General features: G+C 40.1%; 1 protein-coding gene across 1 annotated transcript; it reads left to right on the plus strand.

Annotated features, from left to right (window-relative positions):
• The first annotated feature begins 1,164 nt into the window (after positions 1 to 1,164).
• On the plus strand, positions 1,165 to 25,106 carry LOC128245410 (uncharacterized). The gene is made up of 5 exons (XM_052963552.1): positions 1,165 to 1,226; positions 4,645 to 5,230; positions 9,718 to 9,876; positions 18,540 to 18,597; positions 21,768 to 25,106. The coding sequence occupies exons 2-5, from the start codon at positions 4,673 to 4,675 to the stop codon at positions 24,041 to 24,043; spliced, it is 3,051 nt and encodes a 1,016-aa protein (XP_052819512.1). The 5' UTR covers positions 1,165 to 1,226; positions 4,645 to 4,672; the 3' UTR covers positions 24,044 to 25,106.

Here is a 25,106-nt window from a genome sequence, read left to right on the forward strand (position 1 = left end):
ATCGTATTATGATACAATTAAAAGCTAATTATGCGTAAGATATCAAACCATAATGTTTTAAATTAAATTTTAATGCTTAATTTTATCCAACAATCAATTTATTTTGGTGATTGAAGTTCATCCATAAGAATATTTCCTATGTTTTTAATAGCTTAAATCGCTCTTACTTTTTATTTTCATTGAAATTGTTAGTTTGTCCTTGTGTTTGTAAAACGTGTGTCCACATAAGACCATTCTCTTGGGTAAGTACATACTAACAACATTTAACCAGTACTAAATGCAGATAAGTATACACTTTTACCATTCAAATCAAATCGCGTAAAGCTATCGATCTACTACAATTTGTGTCATTGTCATGTAATGCCGAATGAAACGGAAAGTGTGTGAATATTTCTCACTTTGTCTCAGTAATTTCAGACCAAAGTCTTGAGCATGTAACATAATGCATATGCATATTTAAAACCACTGATATAGATGAGTACTCTGTTCATTTTGTGGCATTGGTTGAGGGCATTATTAAGATACATGTACATCAAACATACAGGGATTAAATAATATTCGGGTGATTCGATCCAGAGGTATTTGTCGTTGTAGAAGTAGGCCTAACACATAAACCTAATTAATATGTTCAATGCATTTATTTGGGATGCATTTGGTTAAGCTGGCATACCCTGGAAGTAAATTAAATAAGCCTTAGTCAAGTTTGAATTGAAGTGTAGATATTACTAAAATTCATTAATGATTTATCCGTGGCAGTGCATTGTTTATAAAAACCAAAGCTCCAGATAAGGTTTAATGTGATATTTAGAATTACTCCATACCTTATACGTAACTATTTGGCGTATTCCACATTTCAAGTGACTTATACTACATGATCTAATTGAGAATCAACATAAAACTCTTAAAGTTGAGCTACTCATATACTTACTTATATACTATCTTTAGATTTTTATGTTATAATTTAATTTAATAATTATTTTTTTACAATTACATGACTGTACTCACATAACATTGCAGGCCGACGGCCATTCAACGCTTTAAGCGCTTTGATTTTAATACAATACTTATCCTTACTACAATTAACGAGGTCTATCCCGAAGCTTGCCGGTCCACTATCTTGAACCTTGCCGGAGAAAGCCGAGTTGTTACGGTTGACGCCCAAATGTTTTCGCGCATGCGCTATGTTAAATGTTCGTCACGTATTTGCTTTAATGGCGGCCGTAAATGTGAGTTTTGATTTTTTTTAACACAATTCAACAACTTTTCAGATCAGCATCACATTATGTGTGTAATCAGAGACATTAAGGAAATGCAAAACCATATTAATTGAGTTTAATATTTGAAAATCATGTTTCATTTCACGTATATTTTCATGTTCTTACTGCTTTCGTTTTACGTGTATGTATACTGCTCAAACTTTGAAAGTCATTATCCCATTAAGACCTCCAAATAAACAATTACATATGTATATACATACTGGTTAGAGAGGGGAAAATAATAGATAAGTAATTAAAGAGGAAAAGGCTTAGAATTAACAAAATACGTTCTGATTATATCGCATCTACTGTACTCATTCATCCATAACGGTTGCACAAATATGATGAATAGATGAAATTAGACTTGTTTATCATACATGTAGTTATACATATATGCATTGTCATTCTCTATGACAAAAGTATTGCATTTTGGTTCAATTTATGTTTTATTGTTTTTATAGTAAGAAACCAGCCTTTTAATTATTAATGCACCAGTCAATTGTAACCACGGCCCCCCAGGTCCGGGGGTATACCGGGGAAATGGGCCGTGTTTTTACCTTTCAGGTGGCCCTGCAGTGCCGGGTGAATGTGGTGGTTTTGTCTTCGCTTTAAATATAGCGGGGAATGGGCCTTAACTAGGGTCCCTGGGGTGCGGGGGCATTTGGCAGAGAATTTGCCATCTGTTCGTCCTCGCAGAGCGGGTATTTAACCGGGGGTGGCTGGACCGAAAGTCAAAGTCCTCGCTATTCCCCGGACCTGGGGGGGGGCGTGGTTACAATTGACTGGTGCATAAGCTTTGTGAAAAATCATCCTGGTATCCAAGCGCATACTTATTTATATAGGCTGTGAATCATAGTAACACATAATCATCAATTTGGTGTATGATTACATGGCTTTTTCTATAGTACCCAAGGGTCCGACTATCAGACCCATTCCCAAAGCAAAATGTAAGGTATTTTTTCCAATCTTCAGAAAAAAATACCAATAAAAGAATTTTTTTTTTTTAGAAAGTCTTTTTTATCTGTATTGGTTCATTTGCAACTTCCTAATAAGTCATGTCATGTAAAGTTTTTTTGATATAGATCTCGGAAATCATTGATTTTCATCACATTCAGAGATCAGCATGAAATATTATCTGTCATGATTTATTGCAATAGATATTTACAACCAAAGGATTGATATTTCAGCCATTTTGGGTCCTTTAAAGGGAAAATAAACTAATATTAAATCATTTCCTAATTCTCAGGAGACTACACAGCTTTTTCTTTTAACTGTACAATTTCCCAATTTCGGCATTATCATGACGCAAAATTTCCCAAAATGTCCAGGGTCTTTTTCCCAAAATGGCCAGAGAAAGCCCTGCATTATTTAGATATTAACAGTGAGCTAAAAGGCTGTACTGTACCTTATTTTTAACACAATCGCATTAATTATTCTAACATGTCATGTAGAAAAGTAAGGAGAGATTCTTTTTCCTCTGATATGAAGACACATGACACATGATAATCAGAACATATACAAAGAAACATACAGTCTTATAGAATAAAACTTTACGTAAATGTTATACAACAAACATATAAATCAGGTAAGAAGGATAACTATAAATATAATGAATAATACTGTATTATAAGATAACAATGCATCTACACATATACTGAAAAAAAAGTGAATGAAGCATAGTTTTATAATTTCATTTACCTTATCTGCTGATACTACTACATGTATATATTATAGGCTGTAGGCCTGCATGGGAGTCGAACCTCCTACCCATAGATTGATAGTCAAGTGCGGTACCACTAGACCACGGATCAGCATCAATTTAATCATTCTCGTTCACCTGAGTGATGATGCTATGGGTTCCATAGATTGGATTTATCACGATAGGGGTGAGAGTTGTCTAGTGGTATAGGTGTCCGCCTCTCATCCAAGAGGTTTTGGGTTTGATCCCCATCAGGGTGAGAGTGGTCTAGTGGTTAAGATGCCTGCCTCTCACCCAAGGGGTTCAATCCCCACCAGGAGTACTTTCTCATGGCCTCTCAGAATGGACACAGTACTGGTTTCTGCCCAGGAAACGGACCCGGCAGTGATTTTATAAGCTTAACTTTCGTCACAATCGAGCTAAAATAAATTTGTATATACTAATCGAACCTGCGATTAGAGGTCAAAATTATATTTTTGCCCAATGGGATGACAGTATTTTTAAAATCTGCAGTACATCCACTTAAGTAAATTAGCAGTCAGCTGTTATAGGGGCTGAACCAGTAGACAAAATATTATGTCAAATACTAAGCTGATTTAAAGCTGCACTCTCACAGATTGAACGTTTTGTCAACTTTTTTATTCGTTGTCTTTGAATAAGCCAATATTTGCGAAAATGCATAAAAAACAGTTATATAAGACTGCTGACAAAAAATTGGATCATAGATTTTTATATTTAAGTTAAAAAAAATGATTTTTTTATGCATTTTTCTTAAACCATAAGTAATGGTTTTAACCATAAAACATTGGTGTTCGAGCGGAAATATAAAAATCTACGATCCGATTTTTTGTCAGCAATCTTATGTCATTGGTTTGCAAAAAATGCTGTTTCCAAGACAAAAGAAAATGTTGTAAAATTGGTAAATCTGTGAGAGTGCAGCTTTAAGGGTTATGTCAGTATGTATTTACCAAAATAAAGAGTTATGCGACTGCATCGCATTAAATTGTTTATTTTGGTAAAAAAAATAACCGTGAACCATTACAATGGTTATTACTTAAATAATTTTATGCTGTATAATATGTAATAATTTTAACCCCCTACGGATTCCACCATAGGGGATGTCCGTCCGAATATCATGCACATCATTTTATTTTATTGGTTGCCATGCCAACATAAAGAATCAATTTACTACAATTTATAAGGGTCCTATAATAACAGCAAAAATGTCGTGAAAAATGTGGTGGCTATTTCAACATTTTCTTAAAGATGCACTCTCACAGATTGAACGTTTTGACAACTCAAAAAAAAAAATTGTCTTGGAACGTCCCAATTTATATCAAAATGAATGGAAACTAGTGATATACGACTGCTTACAAAAATCAGATCGCAGATTTTCATAGTTTAGTTAAAAAAATGTGTTTTTCTTAAACCGTTAGTAACTCTTTAGCCATAAAACATCAATTTTTGTCGGAAATATGAACATCTGCGATCTGATCTTTTGTCAGCAGTCTTATATCACTAGTTTGTAGATATTTACGCAAAAATTCGCTCATTCCAAGATAATAAATAAGTTGCCAAAACATTAAATTTGTGAGAGTGCAGCTCTAATTTATGCTAGTAAATTGTATAAGAATCTGAAGGGGACTTTTATAATGTAAGTTATACTCAGTGACTTGTTTCTTTTACCAGTTATTGAATACAGTCTAATGGCAAAACAATGGCCTCTTATCGGGATTCGTTGAGGGAAGAGGAGGTCCAAAACTGGATCAAGGCCGCCCTCGCCCTCAACATCACCAAGGAGGGTTTACAAATTTTTGTGGAGGAGGTGCTGACATGCGTTCACCAGGACATCTATAACAACGTTAGAACATCCAAGGGTCTTCCAGGCGGGGCAACATGTGTACAATGTTTCACCGAGAACGTGTTGAAGTGCTCCACTCCTAAGATATGCACAAGTAAAAAAAACTGCAAATTTCATAACGGCCCTTCAAAACAGTATGTTCCTTGTCCAAATGGGATTTGTGAAGGCGTCCGTGATGAAATAGTTCAACATCACAGGTTTTCGGGACCATCCTGGAAGAACACGAACGCAGACAAATGGAGCACCATTCCCTGGGAGATAGCCAAGTGTTTCCTTCCTCCTGATGGCTACAAAACCGTGTCCTCCATCAAAGACAGTGACTTCAACGGCGTGATCAGCGTCATGATGAATTGCGAGGATTTCCAGAACAAGCTGTCGTTTATCGTTGCAACACAGTCAAATTTGTTAACAGAGGTAAACATATGAATCATACTATAATCATATTATGCGATTTCGATGACTTTAAAGCTGCACTCTCACAGATTGACAGTTTTGACTTTTATTTATTTATTTTTGTCCCAGAATCAGCTTATTTGGGCATCACTACATTTAGTTCGGTCATATAAGATAATTCACTAAAAAACAGCAAAAAAAACTCGTTTTTAGCTCTACTGGCCAAAGGCCAGAAGAGCTTATGCGATGGTAATGTGTACGTAGTATGTGCATCCGTGCGGTCGTGCGTTCGTGCGTCTGTAAACAATTGGTTGTGAACACGATACAGTCTTCAGTTTTGATTGTATCTCGATGAAACTTGTACAGTATCTAGATATCCATTAGAGCTCGGTTCCTTTCGAAAACCAGCCAGATCCGCCCATAAATGCCTAGATTATGGGCCATGAAAGGTTTCAAGAAATGCTTTCTATTTTTAGCCAGGTCTGCATGAGCGAATTCTAATTTTAGCCAAGTTTACATGTACATGTAAATTTAAGTCTAGAGTTAAGGGAGACAATTTGCAAGTCTAGGATTTTGAGAGACAATTTGCTTTTTGCTTCTGCAGTTGATTTTGTGAATTACTCTGCCTTGTTCTTGTTGAAAGCCTAAAGGCCATTTTTTAGCTTTAAGTTCTGTAGTTTGCGCATTCATCTTAACAAAATTGGTTGTGAATGTTTAAGTGATGCACCTGGTGTCATTACTGGCCACACCCAGGGTTCACAGGTTTGGTAAACATAAATCTGGAAAGGTTTGAAAATCTTTTTGTGTGTTCGTGCATCCATCTCAGCACAATTGATTGTGAATGTTTGTTCAAATTGATCAATGTTTTCCTAGGCTGCCCTTGACTTTGACCTTTTGACCAACTTTTTTATGCCCCCGAATGTGGGCATATTAAAATCGCACAGTCCGTCCGTCCGTCCGGCTCTGTAACTTTCCCTTGTATGGACAGATTTTAAAATAACTTGCCACATGTGTTCCACATACCAAGACGACGTGTGGCGTGCAAGACTCGTGTCCCTACCTCAAAGGTCAAGGTCACACTTGGTGTTTATTCACAATGGAGTGCTGCATATAAGGACATAGAGTATAGGTTGTCATGTCCGGGCTGTAACTTTCTCTTGTATAGACAGATTTTAAAATAACTTGCCACATGTGTACCACATACCAAGACGACATGTCGCGTGCAAGACCCGTGTCCCTACCTCAAAGGTCAAGGTCACACTTAGTGTTTATTCACAATGGAGTGCTGCATATAAGGACATAAGAGTATAGGTTGTCGTGTCCGGGCTGTAACTTTCCCTTGTATGGACAGATTTTAAAATAACTTGCCACATGTGTTCCACATACCAAGACGACGTGTCGCGTGCAAGACCCGTGTCCCTACCTCAAAGGTCAAGGTCACACTTAGTGTTTATTCACAATGGAGTGCTGCATATAAGGACATAGAGTATAGGTTGGCGTGTCCGGGCTGTAACTTTCCCTTGTATGGACAGATTTTAAAATAACTTGCCAAATGTGTTCCACATACCAAGACGACGTGTCGCGTGCAAAACCCGTGTCCCTACCTCAAAGGTCAAGGTCACACATAGTGTTTATTCACAATGGAGTGCTGCATATAAGGACATAGAGTATAGGTTGTCGTGTCCGGGCTGTAACTTTCTCTTGTATGGACAGATTTTAAAATAACTTGCCACATGTGTTCCACATACCAAGACGACATGTCGCGTGCAAGAACCGTGTCCCTACCTCAAAGGTCAAGGTCACACTTAGTGTTTATTTACAATGGAGTGCTGCATATAAGGACATAGAGTATAGGTTGTCATGTCCGGGCTGTAACTTTCCCTTGTATGGGCAGATTTTAAAATAACTTGCCACATGTGTTCCACATACCAAGACGACGTGTCGTCTGCAAGACCCGTGTCCCTACTTTAAAAGTCAAGGTCACACTTGGTGTTTATTCACAATGGAGTGCTGCATATAAGGACATAGAGTATAGGTTGTCGTGTCTGGGCTGTAACTTTCTCTTGTATGGACAGATTTTAAAATTACTTGCCACATGTGTTCCACATACCAAGACGACGTGTCGTGTGCAAGACCCGTGTCCCTGCCTCAAAGGTCAAGGTCACACATAGTGTTTATTCACAATGGAGTGCTGCATATATATAAGGACATAGAGTATAAGTTGTCGTGTCCGGGCTGTAACTTTCCCTTGTATGGACAGATTTTAAAATAACCTGCCACATGTATTCCACATACCAAGACGACGTGTCACGTGCAAGACCCGTGTCCCTACCTCAAAGGTCAAGGTCACACTTAGTGTTTATTCACAATGGAGTGCTGCATACAAGGACATAGGGTATAGGTTGTCGTGTCCGGGCTGTAACTTTCTCTAGTATGGACAGATTTTAAAATAACTTGCTACATGTGTTCCACATACGAAGACGACGTGTCATGTGCAAGACCCGTGTCCCTACCTCAAAGGTCAAGGTCACACTTAGTGTTTATTTACAATGGAGTGCTGCATATAAGGACATAGAGTATAGGTTGTCATGTCCGGGCTGTAACTTTCCCTTGTATGGGCAGATTTTAAAATAACTTGCCACATGTGTTCCACATACCAAGACGACGTGTCGCGTGCAAGACCCGTGTCCCTACTTTGAAAGTCAAGGTCACACTTGGTGTTTATTCACAATGGAGTGCTGCATATAAGGACATAGAGTATAGGTTGTCGTGTCCGGGCTGTAACTTTCTCTTGTATGGACAGATTTTAAAATTACTTGCCACATGTGTTCCACATACCAAGACGACGTGTCGTCTGCAAGACCCGTGTCCCTGCCTCAAAGGTCAAGGTCACACATAGTGTTTATTCACAATGGAGTGCTGCATATATATAAGGACATAGAGTATAAGTTGTCGTGTCCGGGCTGTAACTTTCCCTTGTATGGACAGATTTTAAAATAACTTGCCACATGTATTCCACATACCAAGACGACGTGTCACGTGCAAGACCCGTGTCCCTACCTCAAAGGTCAAGGTCACACTTAGTGTTTATTCACAATGGAGTGCTGCATACAAGGACATCTAGGGTATAGGTTGTCGTGTCCGGGCTGTAACTTTCTCTAGTATGGACAGATTTTAAAATAACTTGCTACATGTGTTCCACATACGAAGACGACGTGTCATGTGCAAGACCCGTGTTCCTACCTCTAAGGTGAAAGATACACTAAGTGTTTATTCACAAGGGAATTCTGAATATAAGGACATAACAGTGTAGGTTGTCAAGTATGGGTGGTATTTTTTTTATGTTCAGAGGCAATTTAAAATATCTTGCCATATATATTTGACACGTAAAGGCAAGATCAACTTTTCATGTACTGACCTTGTTCGTAGGTCAATGTCACATTCGGGGGCATTCGTCACATACTGTGACAGATCTTGTTTAACTTTTAAAACTACAGAAATTTTTACTGTAAGTACAGTTTTTAAAGCATTTTTTTTTGTCAGATGACTTTTACTTGGCACATATTAAAACAGTGCTCCAGCTAGGCCTAAATAGCAGGGTGGGGCACCCGGCTGCCCTTTTCCAGCACCCTGCTGCCCTTTACTACACCCTGCTGTGCCCTTTTGTTTGACAGAGTCAATTTTCAGAAATAAGTATGAAAATAATAAATATAAATAGTTTTGACACTAAATTAAAGAAAACAGCTAAGGTATTCATAACTAACTATTAGGATTGAAAGTAATTACAACAAATACACAATAAGAATTCAACATTGGCCCTTGCAAGTGCCCGATCAAGGCTCATTGAAAGTGACCTTTTTAACCTAGCACCCTGCCCTTTTCAAATCCTGGCTGGAGCACTGTTAAAATAGTTCATGCAACTAATCTGCTTACAATACTTTCTGGGCTCAGATGTTGAACGTGCTACGTTTTCAGGTAACCCAAACACAAAACATAAACTATATGTCTGTTGCCTTTTACCCATACATACATGCTGTAGATTGATATGATCACAAAAGCCATGCCAGTAGAGCATAGGCCCTTTCGGGCCTCTTGTTTCTAAAAGCGTTACTAACATTTTTAGCCATTAAACATCAATTTTCGAACAAAATAATATGAAAAACCCCCAGATCAGATCATTTGTCAGCAGTCTTATATCACTGGTTTCCAGACATTAACGCAAACATTGGCTAATTCCCAGACAAAACATAAAAACGTGGCCTAAACAGTCAATCTGTGAGAATTCAGCTTTTAAGAATGTTCATAATAAGTGTAGAATGTTTCAGTATTCACTTGAAGTTGCTCTGATTATTTTGTACATTCTTTACTCTAATCCAAACAACCAAGAAGTCTTAAAGTGAATATATAGTTACTACATATTGCATGATAGTATGCATTTCAATTTGTGCCATCTTCACCACAACTACAAGCTATGTTAGACAGTACTTATTTCAAACATTACATTTAAGGTTCGGGACATTGGTCGACGCATACGCCATTCCCATGACCAGAGGGTCAAGAAAACAGAACTAGTGGACTTTCTGGTCAAGCTACGCACCCTGCTGGAGGATAAGACTGAACTAGCAAACCGACCTGAGGCTCTACACGCTGCGGAACAGCTTAAGAAGGTACAAATTTACATTTTAGCGGACTAAACAGATTATACAGGTATGACTTTACAAGAGAGATGGCAAAATTGAACTAGCATACTGGCCAAAGGCACAACAAGCCGCGAAACAGATTAAACAGGTATGGCTTTCCATGATAGAGGCCACAATTGAACTAGCATACCGACCCTAGGTACGACATGCCGTGGAACAGATTAAACAGGTATGACGTTACATGATAGATGACACAACTGAACTAGAATACCGGCACATAGTACCACATTCCGTGGAACAGATTAAACAGGTATGACTTTACATGATAGAGAACACAACTGAACTAGCATACCGAATTAGGGCACCACATTCTGTGGAACAGATTAAAGAGGTATGACTTTACATGATAGGGAACACAGCTGAACTAGCATACCAATGTAAGGCACAACACGCCACAGAACAGGAACGAGAAATGGTATGAGTAAAAGATTACTTTTTGTATCAAATTTGTTGACGCGTGTAGAAATACATATCAACTTGATGGAAGGGCACTTTTGAATTATAACGTGTGCACTATTTTTTGTGTAGTTCAGGTATGAATATATTGAGAAGAAAAAAAAAAAAAAATATTATGTACGGTGAAACCTCGCAGACGACTTTTGAACTTGACTGCCAACTTCTGCGCATGTGCGCACCCGAGTATGACTTATCATGTTAGGGGACACAATTGAACTAGCATACCCTAAGCTCAAAAAAGCGAAAAAGTGCTTCAACAGGTATGAACTTATATCCTAGAGGACATAAGGAAACTAGTATACCGACCTGAGAATCAACTGATTGAAGGTATGATTGCACGTGTACTTTTTTGTATCAGATTCGATAAACTCCTGCAAAGATATTTGTCTGCAAATTATATCGTGTGGAATACCTTTTATGCGGTTCAGGTGTGAGTTTATTGAACACAATTTGGAATAGTATGGTTTGACCTTGCACCTAATCAGATCACTAGACTTAAGTGTAGGTGGGGGCCCCTATTCAACCTTGCACTTAATTATATCAACGGACTTTACTGTAGGCGAGGGGGGTCCCTTCTTGACCTTCCACTTTATCAGATCACCGGACTTTAGTGTAGGTGGGGTCTTTATTTTACCGTGTACTTAATTAAACCACCGGACTTTAGTGAGGGTGGGGTCCCTATTTGACCTTCCACTTAATAAGTTCAACAGACTTTAGTGTAGGTCGGGGCCCTATTTGACCTTCCACTTAATTAGATCAATATACTTAAGTGAAGGTGGGGTCCCTATTTGACCTTCCACTTAATAAGTTCAACAGACTTTAGTGTAGGTCGGGGCCCTATTTGACCTTCCACTTAATTAGATCAATATACTTAAGTGAAGGTGGGGTCCCTATTTGACCTTCCACTTAGTTAGTTCAACAGACTTTAGTGTAGGTCGGGGCCCTATTTGACCTTCCACTTAATTAGTTCAACAGACTTTAGTGTAGGTCGGGGCCCTATTTGACCTTCCACTTAATTAGATCAACATACTTTAGTGTAGGTGGGGTCCCTATTTGATCCACCTAATTAGATCACCAGACTTTAGTGTAGGTAGGGGTCCCTATTTGACCTTGCACCTAATAAGATTTACAGACTTTTGTGCAGATGAGGGTCCTTATTTGACCTTGCAATTAGATCAACAGACTTTAATGTAAGTGGGTGTCCCTATTTGACCTTGCACTTAATTAGATCAACAGACTTTAATGTAAGTGGGTGTCCCTATTTGACCTTGCACTTAATTAGATCAACAGACTTTAATGTAAGTGGGCGTCCCTATTTGACCTTGCACTTAATTAGATCAACAGACTTTAATGTAAGTGGGTGTCCCTATTTGACCTTGCACTTAATTAGATCAACAGACTTTAATGTAAGTGGGCGTCCCTATTTGACCTTGCACTTAATTAGATCAACAGACTTTAATGTAAGTGGGCGTCCCTATTTGACCTTGCACTTAATTAGATCACCTGACTTTCTGTAGGTGGGGCACTATTTGACCTTGCACATAATAAGATCACCGGACTTTACTGTAGATGTGGACCCTTTTTGACCTTTTACCTAATTAGATCACCGGACTTTAGTGTAGGTGGGGCCCCTATTTGACCTTGTACCTAATTAGATCACCAGACTTTAGTGTTGGAGGGAACCCCTATATGGCCTTGCACCTTAACAGATTTCCGGACTTTAGTGTTGGTGGGAACCCCTATATGGCCTTGCACCTAATTAGATTACCGGAGTTAAGTAAAGGTGAAAACCCCTAAATGCCATTGCACCAAAGTGTAGGTTGGTGTCCATATTCGACATTGCACCTAATTAAATAACCGGACTATAGTGTTCTTTGGGGCCCCTTTTTAACCTTGTACCTAATTAGATCATCGGACTTTAGTGTAGGTCGGGTCCCTATTTGACCATGCACTTAATTAGATCACCAGACTTTAGTGTAGGTGGGGCCCCTATTTGACCTTGCATCTAATTACATCACCGGACTTTAGTGTAGGTGGGGCACCTGATAAGAATCCTGGACTTTAGTGTAGGTGGGGTCCCTATTTTACATTGCACCTAATAAGAACACTGGAAGTTAGTGTATTATTATGGGGGGGTCCCTATTTGACCTTACGTCTAATCAGATTACCGGACCTTTGTGTTGGTGGGGGACATATTTGACCTTGCACCTAATAGGATCACCGGACTGAAGTTTTTGTGGGGGGTGCCTATTTGACCTTGAACCAAATTAGATCACCCGATTTTAGTGTAGGTGGGGGCCCTTATTTTACCTTGCACCTAATTAGATCACCAGACTTTGGTGTTGGTGGGGTCCCTATTTGACCCTGCTCTTAATAAGATCACCAGACTTTAGTGTAGGTGAGGTCCCTATTTGACCTTGCACTTAATTAGATCACTGGACTTTAGTGTAGGGGTGGTCCCTATTTGACCTGTACCTGATTAGATCACCAGACTTAAGTGTAGGAGGGGCCCTATTTGACCTTGCATCTAATTAGATCACCGGACTTTAGTGTAGGTGGGGTCCCTATTTGACATTGCATCTAAATTGATTACTGGACTTTAGTATTGGTGGGGTCCCTATTTGACCTTGCACCTAATAAGATCACCAGACTTTAGTGTAGGTGAAGTCCCTATTTGACCTTGCACTTAATTAGATCACTGGACTTTAGTGTAGGTGGGGTCCCTATTTGACCATGTACCTAATTAGATCACCTGACTAAAGTGTAGGTGGGGGCCCCTATTTGACCTTGCATCTAATTAGATCACCGGACTTTAGTGTAGGTGGGGTCCCTATTTAACATTGCATCTAATTGATTCCTGGACTTAGTATTTGTAGGGTCCCTATTTGACCATGCACCTAATTAAATCAATGGACTTTAGTGTCTGTGGTGGTCCTAATTTGACAACTGCACCTAATTAGACTACCGGACTCTAGTGTAGGTGGGCCCCTTTTTGACCGTGCACCTAATTAGATCACCTGACTTTAGTGTAATCGGGTGTACCTATTTGAGCTTGCACCTAATTAGATCACCGGGATTTAGTATAGTTGAGGTCCCTATTTGATCTTGCACTTAATTAGATCACCGGACTTTAGTGTAGTGGGGTCCCTATTTGACCATGTACCTAATTAGATCACCTGACTTTAGTGTAGGTGGGGGTACCTATTTGACCTTGTACCTAATTAGATCACCTGACTTTAGTGTAGGTGGGGGTACCTATTGGACCTTGTACCTAATTAGATCACCAGATTTTAGTGCTGGTGGGGCCCTTTTTTGACCGTGCACCTAATTAAATCACCTGACTTTATTGTAGGTGGGGGTACCTATTTGACCATGTACCTAATTTGATCACCTGACTTAAGTGTAGGTAGGGGTACCTATTTGACCTTGTACCTAATTAGATCACCTGACTTTAGTGTAGGTGGGGGTACCTATTTGACCTTGTACCTAATTAGATCACCTGACTTTAGTGTAGGTGGGGGTGCCTATTTGACCATGTACCTAATTAGATCACCTGACTTTAGTGTAGGTGGATGTACCTATTTGACCATTTACCTAATTAGATCACCTGACTTTAGTGTAGGTGGGGGTACCTATTTGACCTTGTACCTAATTGATCACCTGATTTTAGTGTAGGTGGGGGTACCTATTTGACCATGTACCTAATTGATCACCTGATTTTAGTGTAGGTGGGGGTACCTTTTTGACCTTGTACCTAATTGATCACCTGATTTTAGTGTAGGTGGGGGTACCTATTTGACCATGTACTTAATTGATCACCTGATTTTAGTGTAGGTGGGGGTACCTATTTGACCTTGTACCTAATTGATCACCTGATTTTAGTGTAGGTGGGGGTACCTATTTGACCTTGTACCTAATTGATCACCTGATTTTAGTGTAGGTGGGGGTACCTATTTGACCATTTACCTAATTAGATCACCGGACTTTAGTGTAGTGGAGTCCCTATTTGACCTTGTACCTAATTGTTCACCTGATTTTAGTGTAGGTGGGGGTACCTATTTGACCATGTACCTAATTAGATCACCTGACTTTAATGTAGGTGGGGTCCCTATTTGTACTTGCACCTTATTAGATCACCGGACTTTAGTGTAGGTGGGGCCCCTATTTGAACTTGCACCTTATAAGATTACCTGACTTAAGTGTAGGTGGGGTCCCTATTTGAACTTGCACCTTATTAGATCAACGGTCTTTAGTGTAGGTGGTGTCCCTATTTGAACTTGCACCTTATTAGATCAACGGACTTAAGTGTAGGTAGGGTCCCTATTTGAACTTGCACCTTATTAGATCAACGGACTTTAGTGTAGGTGGGGTCCCTATTTGTTCTTGCACCTTATTAGATCAACGGACTTTAGTGTAGGTGGGGTCCCTATTTGAACTTGCACCTAATTAGATCAACGGACTTTAGTGTAGGTGCGGGCCCCTATTTGTACTTGCACCTAATTAGATCACCTGACTTTAGTGTAGAAGGGGTCCCTATTTTTACTTGCACCTAATTAGTTCACCATACTTTAGGGTAGGTGGGGTCCATATTTGAACTTGCACATTATCAGATCACCTGACTTTAGTGTAGGTGGTGGGTTCCTATTTTTACTTGCACCTAATTAGATCAACAGACTTTAGTGTAGGTGGTGTTCCTATTTGTACTTGCACCTAATTAGATCAACGGACTTTAGTGTAGGATGGGTCCCTATTTGTACTTGCACCTAATTAGATCACCTGACTTTAGTGTAGGTGGGGTCCCTATTTGTACTTGCACCTAATTAGATCAACAGACTTGATTGTAGGTGGGGTCCCTATTTGTACTTGCACCTTATTAGATCAACGGACTTTAGTGCAGGTGGGGCCCCTATTTGTGCTTGCACCTTATAAGATTACCTGACTTTAGTGTAGGTGGGGCCCCTATTTGAACTTGCACCTGATTAGATCAACGGACTTTAGTGAAGGTGGTGTCCCTATTTGAACTTGCACCTTATTAGATCAACGGACTTTAGTGTAGGTGGGGTCCCTATTTTTACTTGCACCTTATTAGATCAAGGGACTTTAGTATAGGTGAGGTCCCTATTTGTACTTGCACCTGATTAGATTACCTGACTTTAGTGTAGGTGGGGGTACCTATTTGACCTTGTACCTAATTAGATTACCTGACTTTAGTGTAGGAGGGGCCCCTATTTGTACTTGCACCTAATTAGATCACCTGACTTTAGTGTAGGTGGGGTCCCTATTTGTACTTGCACCTAATTAGATCACCTGACTTTAGTGTAGAAGGGGTCCCTATTTGTACTTGCACCTAATTAGATCACCGGACTTTAGTGTAGGAGGGGTCCCTATTTGTACTTGCACCTAATTAGTTCACCAGACTAAAGTGTTGGTGGGGCCCCTATTTGTACTTGCACCTTATTATATCACCGGACTTTAGAGTAGCTGGGGTCCCTATTTGTACTTGCACCTAATTAGATCACCGGACTTTAGTGTAGGTGGGGTCCCTATTTGAAATTGCATCTAATTAGATCACCGGACTTTAGTGTAGGTGGGGTCCCTATTTGAACTTTCACCTTATTAGATCACCTGACTTTAGTGTAGGTGGGGTCCCTATTTGACCTTGCACCTAATTAGATCAACGGACTTTAGTGTAGGTGGGGTTCCTATTTGTACTTGCTCCTAATTAGATCAACGGACTTAAGTGTAGGTGGGGTCCCTATTTGTGCTAGCACCTTATTAGATCAACGGACTTTAGTGTAGGTGGGATCCCTAGTGTAGGTGGGATCCCTATTTGTACTTGCACCTAATTAGATTACCTGACTTTAGTGTAGGTGGGGGTACCTATTTGACCTTGTACCTAATTAGATTACCTGACTTTAGTGTAGGAGGGGCCCCTATTTGTACTTGCACCTAATAAGATCACCTGACTTTAGTGTAGGAGGGGTCCCTATTTGTACTTGCACCTAATTAGATCACCTGACTTTAGTTTAGGCGGGGTCCCTATTTGTACTTGCACCTAATTAGATCACCTGACTATAGTGTAGGAGGGGTCCCTATTTGTACTTGCACCTAATTAGTTCAGCAGACTTAAGTGTAGGTGGGGTCCCTATTTGAACTTGCACCTGATTAGATCACCGGACTTTAGTGTAGGTGGGGTCCCTATTTGTACTTGCACCTAATTAGATCACCGGACTTAAGTGTAGGTGGGGCCCCTATTTGTACTTGCACCTAATTAGATCACCGGACTTTAGAGTAGGTGGGGTCCCTATTTGAACTTGCGCCTAATTTGATCACCGGACTTTAGTGTAGGTGGGGTCCCTATTTGAACTTGCACCTAATTAGATCACCGGACTTTAGTGTAGGTAGGGTACCTATTTGTACTTGCACCTAATAAGATCACCGGACTTTAGTGTAGGTGCGGGCCCCTATTTGTACTTGCACCTAATTAGATCACCGGACTTTAGTGTAGGTGGGGTCCCTATTTGTACTTGCACCTTATTAGATCAACGGACTTTAGTGTTGGTGGGGTCCCTATTTGTACTTGCACCTAATTAGATTACCTGACTTTAGTGTAGGTGGTGGTACCTAATTGACCTTGTACCTAATTAGATTACCTGACTTTAGTGTAGGAGGGGCCCCTATTTGTACTTGCACCTAATTAGATCACCTGACTTTAGTGTAGGAGGGGTCCCTATTTGTACTTGCACCTAATTAGATCACCGGACTTTAGTGTAGGTGGGGTCCCTATTTGTACTTGCACCTTATTAGATCAACGGACTTTAGTGTAGGTAGTCCCTATTTGAACTTGCACCTAATTAGATCAACGGACTTTAGTGTAGGTGGGGTCCCTATTTGTACTTGCACCTAATTAGATCAACGGACTTTAGTGTAGGTGGGGTCCCTATTTGACCTTGTACCTAATTAGATCAACTGACTTTAGTGTAGGTAGGGTCCCTATTTGACCTTGCACCTAATTAGATCACCGGACTTTAGTGTAGGTGGGGTCCCTATTTGACCTTGCACCTAATTAGATCACCGGACTTTAGTGTAGGTAGGGTCCCTATTTGTACTTGCACCTTATTAGATCAACGGACTTTAGTGTAGGTGGGGTCCCTATTTGAACTTGCACCTAATTAGATTACCGGACTTTAGTGTAGGTGGGGTCCCTATTTGAACTTGCACCTAATTAGATCAACAGACTTTAGTGTAGGTGGGGTCCCTATTTGTACTTGCACCTAATTAGATCAACAGACTTTAGTGTAGGTGGGGTCCCTATTTGTACTTGCACCTTATTAGATCAACGGACTTTAGTGTAGGTGGGGTCCCTATTTGACCTTGTACCTAATTAGATCAACTGACTTTAGTGTAGGTGGGGTCCCTATTTGTACTTGTACCTAATTAGATCAACTGACTTTAGTGTAGGTAGGGTCCCTATTTGTACTTGCACCTTATTAGATCAACGGACTTTAGTGTAGGAGGGGTCCCTATTTGAACTTGCACCTAATTAGATTACCGGACTTTAGTGTAGGTCGGGGCCCAATTTGAACTTGCACCTAATTAGATCAACGGACTTTAGTGTAGGTAGGGTCCCTATTTGACCATGTACCTGATTAGTTCACTGGACTTTTGTGATGGTTGGGGCCCCTGTTTGACCTTGCATTTAATAAGATCAACGGACTTTAGTGTAGGTGGGGATCCATATTTATTTGACCATGTACCTAATTAGATCACCGGACTTAAGTGTAGGTGGGAGTCCCTATTTGACCTTATTAGAAGCGAGGCCAAACCAAGGTTGCGTACCGATGGGTCACGACCCATGACAGACCCACGACTCAAATCGTCAACTGGTTTGAACCCTCCCACGTCTTAAACGTACGAAGTGGTGGCTTCGAAATTATTAAGTCGTGGCAAAAGCATGCAAGTCGTGGGAACGAGTAATTTAGTCGTGATCACGAGATAAAAAATAGTTTTATTAACACATGTCACCTCTATGACAACGTACATACACTTTCTAATGTAGTAAAACTGTTTTCCGTTCAAATTGTCTTTATAATATAAGTTTATTATTTATATTTTTTTGTAAAATAGCCTTTGAATTATGGGATGCTTAATGTCTTGATCTTTTTTGTTGACAGCTGGAAACAGACGATTTCAAGATCAGTGCTGAGAACGAAGGGGAGATATTGAAGGAAGGTAAGAGATGCTTTTGATCAAATTGACGTATATGGATATGGATAACTGTGTGTATGGTGGCTTACGTAAAGAGCTAGCTTGTGGTTGCTTATGAGAAGTAGGGTGTAGGTCACTGTTTCTAAGAAAGAAAAATGGTTTCCGCCCACTAACTTTCGTTAAGAAAGATAAGATAGTGTTGAAACTCTGCATTTCTAGCACACCGGATAGGCATTTCCGGTGACGTCAGCCGTGCTGGAATATAAGTATCATGTGTTTCCGGTACGGATAGAAAAATCCGACTCTAGGGCACGCGCGTAAGCCGGTAACGAGGCTTTCCGAGTTATCGGACACGCAGCGTGCCCGAGGGTCGGAATTTTCGATCCGGACCGGAAACACATGCTTATTTTTTTGCATGTCTTAAATTATCAATTTGTGGAAAAATTGACGTAGAAAACGCACTTTTGTTTTGTGCATTTCACCAAAAGCGCGAATACTTATATATTTAATTGCGCTTTATTGAAATGGAATAATTTACTTTTCATATTCCATACAAGAAAAGAAATAAGAAGTGGCGCGTTGTTGCGCGGGACTCCTCTTACATGGGGTGTGTAAGACGGTTTTTTTCCACCACTGGTCACATGACCGGAAACACACGTCCGGTATGCAAGAAAATTCCATCTGGCACCCCTACCGTGATGCCAGATGAGTCACGCGCTGTGACGTTATACTTTCTATTTCTTTTATTATACACTTTATGTAACTATAATTATGAGATTTCAATAGATGAGTGCGATAAATATTAACATTACTAAAATATACCTTCAAAACAAAAAGTAACCCTTAAAAGACGTGATACTCAGAAACTTCTTGACGTATGCCGTGAATAAAACTTACTGCGCGTCATGCCGTGAGTAAACATCATCGCACGCCCTTTTTGGTAAAATGTACAAACATGCGCTTTTCCATGTATTTTTTCACAAAATATTGTTATTCAAGGTATGCTAGAAAAATGTCTATCATATGTGTCGGTTCCTCGGTTCCAGATCGAAAAATCCGACTCTCGGGCACGCTGCGCAGCCGGTAATTCGGCAAGCTTCGTTACCTGGCAACGCAGGTGCCATCGAGTCGGGGGGGGGGGGGTTCTATCCGGACGTGTGTTTCCGGTCATGTGACCGGTGCTGGAAAAACTCATCTTACACCCCCCATGTAAGATGAGTCACGCGCAACAACGCGCCATTTTTTATTTCTTTTATTGTATGGTTTATGAAAAGTATAGTATGCAATTTCAATGAAGCGGAATCATAAATATAAGTATACAATACCTTTAATTTAAATTGAAAAGAAATAATCGTAAAAGCGCGATGTTTAAAGAAACTATTTGACGTCGATAGTGATTTAAAATGACTGCGCTTGATGAAGTCAGTACACAACGTCGCACGCGCTTTTTGCTGAAATGTACTAAAGTACGTTTTCTACGTCAATTTTCCCACTAATTCATAATTTTAGGTATGCAAGAAAAAACATCAATCATGTTTTTCCGGTCCGGATCGAAAAATCCGACCCTCGTGCACGCTGCGTGACCGGTAACTCGGAAAGCCTCGTTACCGGCTTACGCGCGTGCCCTCGGGTCGGATTTTTCTATCCGTACCGGAAACACATGATAGATACTTATAAGAACTCATACAACTTTTAACTTATACAACCATTACACTATTGCTGCCTTTCTTCTTACCAAGCTCTTGTGATATTTCTGCTTCTTATCACCTGCGTCATATGATATTTTTGTATACCGGACGTGTGTTTCCGGTTATGTCACCAGTGCTGGAAAAACCCTATGTTAGATGAGTCACGCGCATCCACGTGTCACTTTTTATTTCTTTTATTGTTGGGTTTATGAAAAGTATATTTAACCATTTCAGTAAAGCGCAATCAAATATATAAGTATGCAAGACTTTTGATTAAAACTGGAAATAAATAATCATAAAAAACGCGATTTTCAGAGTAACTATTTGACATCAATAGTTATTTAAAATAATTGGTTGTCCGGTTAGCGCAGTGGTAAGCGCGCTCGCTTCTCACCTAATCGACCCGGGTTCGATTCCCGGCTTGGGCGCATGTGAGTTTGGTTTGTGCTCACCAAGCCGGACAAGTGGGTTTCCTCCGGGTTCTCCTGTTTTCCCCACAACACAAGACCACACTCTCGCGTAATATCGTGCCAACGAGAGTGATTAATATAATGTTGTAATAACTTGTTTCACAATCGTTGTAAAATAAAAATGTTTAAACTAAACTAAAATAATTGCGGTTTATGACGTCAGTAAACGATGTCGCACGCGCTGGTTCGTAAAATGTACATAAGTGCGTTTTCTATATCAATTTTACCACAATTTGATAATTTTAGATGTGCAAGAAAAAATATCAATCATGTTTTTCCGGTCCGAATAGGAAAATCCGACCCTCGGGCACGTTGCGTGGCCGGTGACTCGGCAAGCCTCGTTACCAGTTTACGCATGTGCACCCGGGTCGGACTTTAATCCGTACCGGAAACTTGTGATATATACTTATAATGTTGCTTCTAATCGTCTTATGATAATACTGCTACGTATATTCTGCAACAAGCGTCTTGTGATATTGCTGCTACTTATCTTCTGTACTAAGCGTCTTGTGATAATGCTACTTCTTATCTGCTGAACTGAGCGTCTTGTGACAATGCTGCTTTTTATTGTCTGTACCAAGCGTTTTGTGATAATGTTGCTTCTTATCTTCTGTAACAAGCGTCTTGTAATAATTCTGCCTCTTATCTTTATGTACCAAGCGTCTTGTAATAATGCTGTTACTTATCTTCTGGACCAAATGTCTTGGTAAAGGCTGCTACTTATCTTCTGTAACAAGCATCTTGTGATAATGCTGCTTCTTATCTTTGGTCCCGGGCCTCTTGTTAAAGGCTGCTACTTATTTTTTGCAACAGATGTCTTTTTGATAATTCTGCTTCTAATCTTCTTTACAAGCGTCTGTTGATATTACTAACCGTCTGCATCAAGGGTCTTGTGATATTGCTTATTTTTATCTTTTGTACCGAGCGTCTTGTCACAAAACTGATTCCTGTTTTCTCACCAAGTGTTTTGTGATAATGCAAACGTATATGTTCTTATTTCTATGTTTTTAATGATACATCTTTACATTTACTTCAGGATTACGACTACGTTTGGCAAACCATTACCGAACCACTTTGGCCGACATGCCGATATCTCCCATTCTCGGAGAAAAGAACGCCAAACTCAGGAAATTCTACGTGGCACCGAAAATTGTGGAGAAAGATCATCGAAAAATCGGCAAAATTGACAACAAAGAAAGCGGTCAAAAAATTGCAAAATTTTCAGATGTTTTCATAAAAGAAATTCAGTTGCTCAGAAATGTTTTCCTTGTTGGAGAACCGGGCAATGGCAAATCTACATTCTCCGTAATGTGTGCCCTGGATTGGACCCACCAGTATTTACCAGCGGAGGAAAACGTCGGTATTAAAACAAGCTTTGCCGACCCAGAATTCTTCAAAGAGTTTGCATTTTTGTTTCATGTCACCCTACGAGATTCAGGTAAAACGTGTGATCTAGCAGAAATGATCAAGGATCAACTTATACGTAAAATCTACCACGAGAAGGATGCCGATGATGGTTACCGGCTATTACAGACGGTGCTGGAAAGTGAAACATGTTTAATCATAGCTGACGGCCTCGACGAATGGACCCATCCGGAAAACGTAAACTGTACCTGCAAAACTGAGGAAAAAGTCATCCCTTTCCGTAATTCGGCCAACAAGGCCACACTCCTCACGACAACGCGCCCCTGGCGAATGTCACAGTTCAGAGTGCAGGATTCAAAGATCGACAAATATCTTGAAATAGAAGGAGCAGCAGACACAGAGCAACTCGTGGAAAATATCATCAACATTCTTAATGAGGGAAATAAGGATGAACGAACACCAGAGGCTTTCATGAAAATGGTGTCAGCGAAGGATCTTGAAGGATTATTGTCAGCACCTATCAGTATCACCCAGCTGGTGTGCCTGTGGTTCGAGGGCAAATCGTTAACCGATTCAAAATGTGGCATTTATGCTGGCGTTATAAACATGCTGTCACGTAGACATAGTTGTAAGCAAAGCGGGCATAACATTCCGGAAATCGATCTGCCACCCGTATTAAAGAAACATAAATGCTTCATGCAAAATCCCATGGTTTATCTTGCGCTGGCAAAGTTGGCATACACAACTTTGTATTCAGAGTGCAGAGATTCGTCTGTTGTCTTTAGCAACACAACAGTCGACGATTTGTTAAGAGGGGAGCAGGTTGAATTTGCATTAAAGTCGGGCTTACTCACGGAGAAGAAATCCAACTCATTAATCGAGGAATCATCTCACTTTTCATTCTTTCATAAAACACTTCAAGAGTTTTTAGCGGCTCTTCATTTATGTTTGAATGAAAACGACTACAGTCAGCTATCAATCAAGTACGAACAAGATAATAAGGAAAATATCTTGGGAGATGTTTCTCAGACATTTATTTTCATATGTGGAATGAAGCCCGAGCTCGGTGTACAAATGTCTTCATGGATCAATAGTTCTAGACCTCCATACCAACCATTTATCGACAGTATGGAGGCTAGACTACTTCAGGACCGGATTTTCTCCGGGAACCGTGAAGCCAGGGCGAACAACTATGGTGACATACCGCTCTATCTCGCACACTTCTGTATTCGTAGATACGATGATGTCGTAGTGTTAAAAAAGCTGATGATGATAAACAAGGAACGTATTCAGTCACTAGACATCTGGGGATGCGATGATCAAATTAATGGGGAAGAGCTGCAGGAGGTGATCACATCCTCCTCCGACTCCCTCAAAGCAGTGGAACTGTGTGACCGTGATGGGCAGTATGACCTGTCCCAGTGTCACAGGCTGGAATGTCTGCGTATATGGGGAGACAATACAACACGTGTGCAGGTTGATCCAACACATATTACAACATGTGACTTAGATAGTGTATCATCGAATGTTGAAATGTACATATTCAGATTATTTAAACACGATCAAAGGTTGAGTAAACTACAACGTGTTGTGTTAGAGAGCGTTAAGAATGTCCAGTTACTTGTGGATACACTACCAAGTCTCCCTCAGTTACAACGCCTTGACATAGGGTGGACAGATCTAGGTGAGCTCCACCTCCTCCCTCCAGCCTCCATCACCGATATTACACTTAGGTATGTGACAATGACAGCGGGGGCGGTGCGGAGTCTGATGGAGACGATGAAGAACATACCACACACCATTACATGCGACATGCGGGACTGCACGGTGGAACCTGCCAGTGAGAGGAAAGACATCCGAGAACATATGGACAGTTCGCCGTCATTTAAGGTTATCAAGTTTAACGATACGATTATAGGGCTTGATTTCAAATTCACCAAAAAGTGAACAATAAGTTAAAAGTTCGCGTTGATTATGGGAATTCATGTTTGATGAAAAACAGTGAAACAATCAATGGGGAAGTGTCATTCTATTTATAGAAATATATGTCACTTTTCCGGGAACTAATTATTATCAACCACTTTCTATGTGTATTCAAAGTTATTTTGATTTATGTTGTGTATTTACTTGCATCCTAAAATAGATTAAACTGTACACAGCAATGTCGTTGTGGCTGGTGTTGTTAAATATATCGAACGCGGATGAAAACTTTCTTTTTTAATTATAACGCAACAGTCCGTAATCAACACGTGCAATAATCGGTTCAACTTGATGGACATTTTTTTAAAAGAATCCTTCATTAAATCAACTAATTTCCTAGTTTGATGTGATATCATTTGATAAATGTTAAGTACTTACTTCGCTAAGAGATTATTAATTGATATGGAATATTTAACTTATTTCTTTATTCACAATGGCATTCTTGCTCAGCTGTTTTTTATATTCTGTATTATAGAAATGTATCAATAACACGTTGACTTTTTTAATTTCTATGATCTATTACATAAATTTTACATTATTATAATGCTATCTACAAAACTATTGTATCATTTATGCACCAGTCAATTGTAACCACGGCCCTCAGGTCCGGGGGTATACCGGGGAAAGGCGGGGAAATTGGCCGTGTTTTTACCTTCCAGGTGGCCCTGCAGTGCCGTGTGAGTGCGGTGGTTTTGTCTTCGCGCCAAATATAGCGAGGAATTGGCTTTACCTAGGGTCTCTGGGGTGCGAGGGCATTAAACGGGGATCTTACCAGCAATTCGTCCCCGCAAGACGGGGATTTTACCCGGGCTTGGCAGGAACGAAAGTCCAAGTCCCCGCTATTCCCCGGACCTGGGGGAGGGGCGTGGTTACAATTGAGTGGTGCACTATCGACAAATGCTTCAAAAGAAATACCCAAACAATGAACACATTTAGTTACCTAAATGATAGAATATACAATGGCCTATTATTTAACATGTCACACAATTGGAGTATTATTGAAGAAGATATGATTAAACGTTGAAATTAT

This window comes from Mya arenaria, chromosome 9 (genome assembly GCF_026914265.1).
Source record: "Mya arenaria isolate MELC-2E11 chromosome 9, ASM2691426v1".
Classification (NCBI taxonomy): domain Eukaryota; kingdom Metazoa; phylum Mollusca; class Bivalvia; order Myida; family Myidae; genus Mya; species Mya arenaria.